The sequence below is a fragment of the Echinops telfairi genome, unplaced genomic scaffold (assembly GCF_000313985.2).
Source record: "Echinops telfairi isolate 266 unplaced genomic scaffold, ASM31398v2 ScPeMD7_7465;HRSCAF=8503, whole genome shotgun sequence".
Classification (NCBI taxonomy): Eukaryota; Metazoa; Chordata; class Mammalia; order Afrosoricida; family Tenrecidae; genus Echinops; species Echinops telfairi.
In genome coordinates this window covers 10,160,903-10,165,663 of record NW_022111365.1, presented here as the reverse complement: position 1 = coordinate 10,165,663, position 4,761 = coordinate 10,160,903, and the positions used below count along the sequence as shown (strand labels likewise).

The 4,761-nt window shown below is 38.5% G+C and overlaps 1 protein-coding gene across 1 annotated transcript in view; it reads left to right on the top strand.

Moving 5' to 3' along the window:
• WDFY4 (WDFY family member 4) overlaps positions 1-4,761 on the top strand; it is a 404,997-nt gene that overhangs the window by 249,053 nt on the left and 151,183 nt on the right. Inside the window, exon 39 of the mRNA XM_004716253.2 lies at positions 799-876. Within this exon, the coding sequence (XP_004716310.1) occupies positions 799-876 (78 nt within the window). The remainder of the gene's footprint in view (positions 1-798; positions 877-4,761) is intronic.

Genomic DNA, 4,761 nt, shown 5'->3' with positions numbered 1-4,761 from the left:
CATTCTTTGTCTTCAAAGTATAAGTAGAACACCTTAATGCAATGGTGGATTAAACTAGCTGGAGACTGGGTTTCATTGTAACTTGGTCATTTGCATTCAGACTTTGTTCCTTCCCAGATTTTACCTTTAAAGCCCTCCTCCTATTGCTTCCTACAAACTGAGAATATTGGAAGCTTTTCACAGGTTCTCAGTCTCATACTACTAGTGACTCAGTAGCAGTAAAAGGGGACATCAAGGCAAAGTCTTGGCTGGCTTCTTTGTATTGCCTTATTTTAGGAATCTTCGTTCTGTTGACCAGATTACCTTTTGTTTTTATTGTCCCAGCTAGCTGAGACTCCTGAAAGCTCCACTAAGCTTCTCTGCCATTACTTTTGCCCAATTTCTGTGCCTGTTGTGATATTTTCAGATTTGTAAGTGTTTCTAGGGTAAATGAGGCAGAAACTATTTGGCGCACCTCAGAAAGTTTCCTTTCTCTTTCAGATCTTGGTTCCTCGAGTTTCATCTTGGGGGTTCTCTGCTTTCTTAGAGCAGGTTACTCACATCTAAATTTTCTATTTGTCAAAGGAATGTTGGTCTGTTATAAACTAATTCATCAACTGTTATAAACCATAAATATATACTTGAGTGTGTGCATATCTGAGTTTATAATTATAGTTGAGCTCTAGTTATTTGATTGTAGTTGGTTTTACTGAAAATCCCTGTACCCACTGTTTAACCCTGAAAATTTACAAGAGTAGAGGGCTTCTTATTGAGAATCACACTATCATCAAGTTATAACTTGCTTTATTTTTTTCCCAGGATTTTGTGTCATGTATCAAGAACTACAGAAGAAAAGGACAGGAACTTTATGCTTCTTTATACAAAGAACATGTGCAGGTAAGAAAAGGGAAAACAGTCTTCCTGTTAATAGTAGACTACAGTACACCTTGAACCAGATCTGAAAAACCAAAATGACCTTTGAGTTCAAGTTCACAAAAGCCAAAAATAACCCACCTTGAATTTAGATCAAATAACCATGAAGATGTTTTGTCTGTGTTCTAGATTAAATATGTACTAAAGAACCATAATGATCTTTGTTCACAGTTCTAGATTCCTAAATCAACATTAGATTATCAATCATTCAGTCTTACATGAAGTGTACAATAGGATTTGGATTCACGTGGTCAGGAACTGAAGCCCTAAGGCAGCTTGTCCACTCAGTCATTGCTTCACCGATCCATGCAATCACTACATACTGATTCCAATGATGACTCAGATGCTGTGTCAGTATATAAATGTGAGTAAAACAAAGATGGGCCTTGCTCCCAAATAGCTTCTTTGGGGAGGAAAGATACACATTAAACCAAAAAGAAAAATCCACTGCTGACTCAAATCAACCCAATAGGACAAAGTAGAACTACTTTGTCTACTCCAGAACTCCCTAGAGTTTCCAAGGTTATAAATCTTTGTTAAGATATCCTCATATGTCTCCTGTGGAGTGAATGCTTTATTCGAACTGTTGACTTTGCAGTTGGTAGACCTATGCGTTACCCACTCTACTCCCAGGGCTCTTTCTATGCATTAAAAAACCTCACAAATTAGTAGATAGTTATAACTCATGATGAGTACTAGCCCAGGTAAATAGAGGGAACAATGAGCAAATAATGGAGTAATAATTTAATTTGAGGATCAGAAGATCCTCTCTCCGAAAGTTAGAAAAAACCTGAGATCAAAAGAAAAAGAGATAATTAGTAAAGTAGTTTGGGTGAGGCTCAGAGTTGAGCATGTGTGGGAGTCTTATGACAGAAAAGAGATCAGTGGCACTAGATTGTAACGGCCTGAAAATGACTGGTACAGACGGCCCAGGGACAGAGTAGACTGTTATTAAGATCCCATTAGGTTTATCTGACAGACAAGGTTTACAGACTAGAAGACCTCTTTATATGTGGTTTTTCACACTCTAGGAAAAGAAAAACATCTTTCAAACCACTCCGTTCCCTATTGTAATCACTTCCTGTGGCTGTAATCTGAGCCATTCTGACCCCCTCTTTAAAATGAGGCAACAACCTAACTCCAGATATTAAAGAACAAGTGTAAAACACCCACACAGCGACTGACAGAGAATAGATGTCCCAAACGGGAGAAACAAAAGATTTATTTTCAGGTAGTATCACTCTTGTTAGCAGGAGAAAAAAATGGGATTCCTAGTAATAAAACATAGTGTGCAGTATTAGAATTTTGTTAACGGTATGACTTACTGAGAAACTTTCTAGTTCCAAAGTCTGTGTTGTTGATGTTGTCAGGCATCATTGAGTTGGTTCCAACCCACAGTGACCCTGTGCACAACAGAGCATGCACTACTTAGTCTCAGGCCATCCTCACAATTGTTGTGTTTGAGCCCATTGTTACAGCCACGGTGTCAATTTATCTCAAGATCTCCCTCTTTGTGGCTGACCCTCTAGTTTGCCAAGAATGATGTCCTTTTCTAAGGACTGGTCTTTCCTGATAATATGTCCAAAGTAGGTGAGAAATCTTGCTGCACTTCTTCTAAGACAGATTTGTTTGCTTTTTTTGGCATTCCATTGTACTTTTCAATATGTTTTACTAACACCATATTTCAAATGCACCAAGGTTTTGTTTGTTGTTTTACCTTCACATACAGATGAGTCTATTGAAAATACCCTGGCTTGGGTCATATGCACCTTAGTCTTCAAAGTGGCAACCTTGCTCTTCAAAACTTGAAAAGCAATATTCGTTAGAACAGAGGTGGTGGGGAAAGGTGTTGGCATTATACAGTATGTGCTCTTTGCTGTTTACAGAGGGATTACAGGCATGTGGCATATCTCCAGAACCTATACTTTGAGACAGGTTTCACAGTGGGCACCCACTTGCATAGTTGGGTACTTGCCTCACTGGTATATTTGGGTGTGTCCATGCCCATTAGAACACTTCAAGATCAGTGACTCATTACATGTATTTACCTTCTTTATTCAGGACTAGCAACATGGGGAGAAATTCTGTTTTCATCAAGGAAAAAAAGCAGAATGAGCTGGACATGAATCCATCCTTTATGGATGCTATGCATAGTTGTACTATTTTTTGTTTGGTTTTAGGCAGATTATATTGTTTATCTAAATTTCCAAATCTAGTCAAGAAGACAGCTATTTCTTTCTGTTTTAGAAGAAACTAAACGGCCTTGTATGATGAAGTGAGATATATACTCTTGTACTTTTATGGGTTTCTGTTGACGTTCAGGATAGTTTAGGCTCATGTGAAAAGGGGACTCAAGAGAAGGAGCAAACCTTCAGAAGGAGCTCTAAGCCCATAAAAAAGGGATCCTGACCTCTGGGAGAATCTCCTAGGACTCCCTCAATCTTATCTCTGCTCCTTTCTTGGGAAGGACCTCGGTGGTTGTTCTGAATAGAAATAATTCCTTAAAAACATTGGGTCCAACTTGGGTTTACAGAACACTTGAGTAAGTTGTGCAGAGGTTTACTTTTTATGGAGGTATTTTCAAGAAAATAAGTATTGGGGGGCTAATTCACAAGATAATTTCAGATTGTTTCAATGTGCAAAATACATTGTTCTGATATTTTAGAGGATGAAGATGTAATCACTGCTTAAAAGATAACAGTGTCTATCTAGATTGTACTTTCCCATGAAGTCCCCCTCTATCTACTACCAGGAAGACAAGTCCACACTCTGAACCTAATTCGGGCTTATGTAGTCGGCCATGTGCCTCAAAGAGTACATCGTACCAGGTATGCCCAATGTGGTCCTTCTCAAGGGAATAATGAAAAGATTCAGAGGGCTGAGACACTGTATACAATCCATTGAAGAGTAGTTCTTGAACCTTACGCTAATGGAGAGCTCATTGGAGTTGCATGAACCCAAATCTTGGAAGTAAAATTATACCAGAGCTTGAAAATTAACCCAAGTGTCCTTCTATACCACAGCTATCAACAGCAAATATTTCCATTATGATATTTCTAATAATTCTCTAAATCACTCCTCACTTAAGAAGTTATATTCATTCTCCTAGTTGATCCAACCTCTTTGTCTTGATGTCGTCTTCTTAGGCCAGCTCAGTTTCATACCGAGACCTCATTGTTACTTATAGATATGCTTTCTCCTGACTATGCTTGGATGTTTTTGTTTTTGTTATTAGTGTGTTTGGTTTATATACTCTTTACTAGTTGAAATTCTTTGAAAGTGACTCGCCACCTCAAAAATGGCCTTTCTCTTAATCTGTGTGGGGCCTCTGGCCATCTCACTCTCTTCTGGGCCAGTAACAGGCCAACTAGCTGTTTCTCCCTCATTCTCTGTGAGTATATACGCATTAGAATCCATCAAAGCCCTTTCAGATGCACAAATCAGGAGCTCAGCTCAAATGGCTTAGGCACCATTTGGATGAAATTTGTGGACTTATTTTACTGAAAAATCCAAGATAAAATTGGGCCACAAAAAGCTGGATCCAGGTATTCAAATCTTGCTTTTCTATATAATAGAAACTCACAGATACATTTATTGCATCGTCTAGACAAAACAGTATGCTCAACATTCATGATGTTTGGCCAGTCCTCCTGCATGTCCTAATGACCCCAGGTATGGAATAGTTTCAGATGCTCCTCCAACTTATGTATGTGCTGGAGCATCAGCTCTCTGTGACCATGGGTTTTGGGGAAATTTAACCCATCTTTCAACTGAAAGCCAATAATTGTTCCTATATACTTCTTATAATAACTATTTATGGTTAGGAAAAATGAATACGCTATTTAGCCT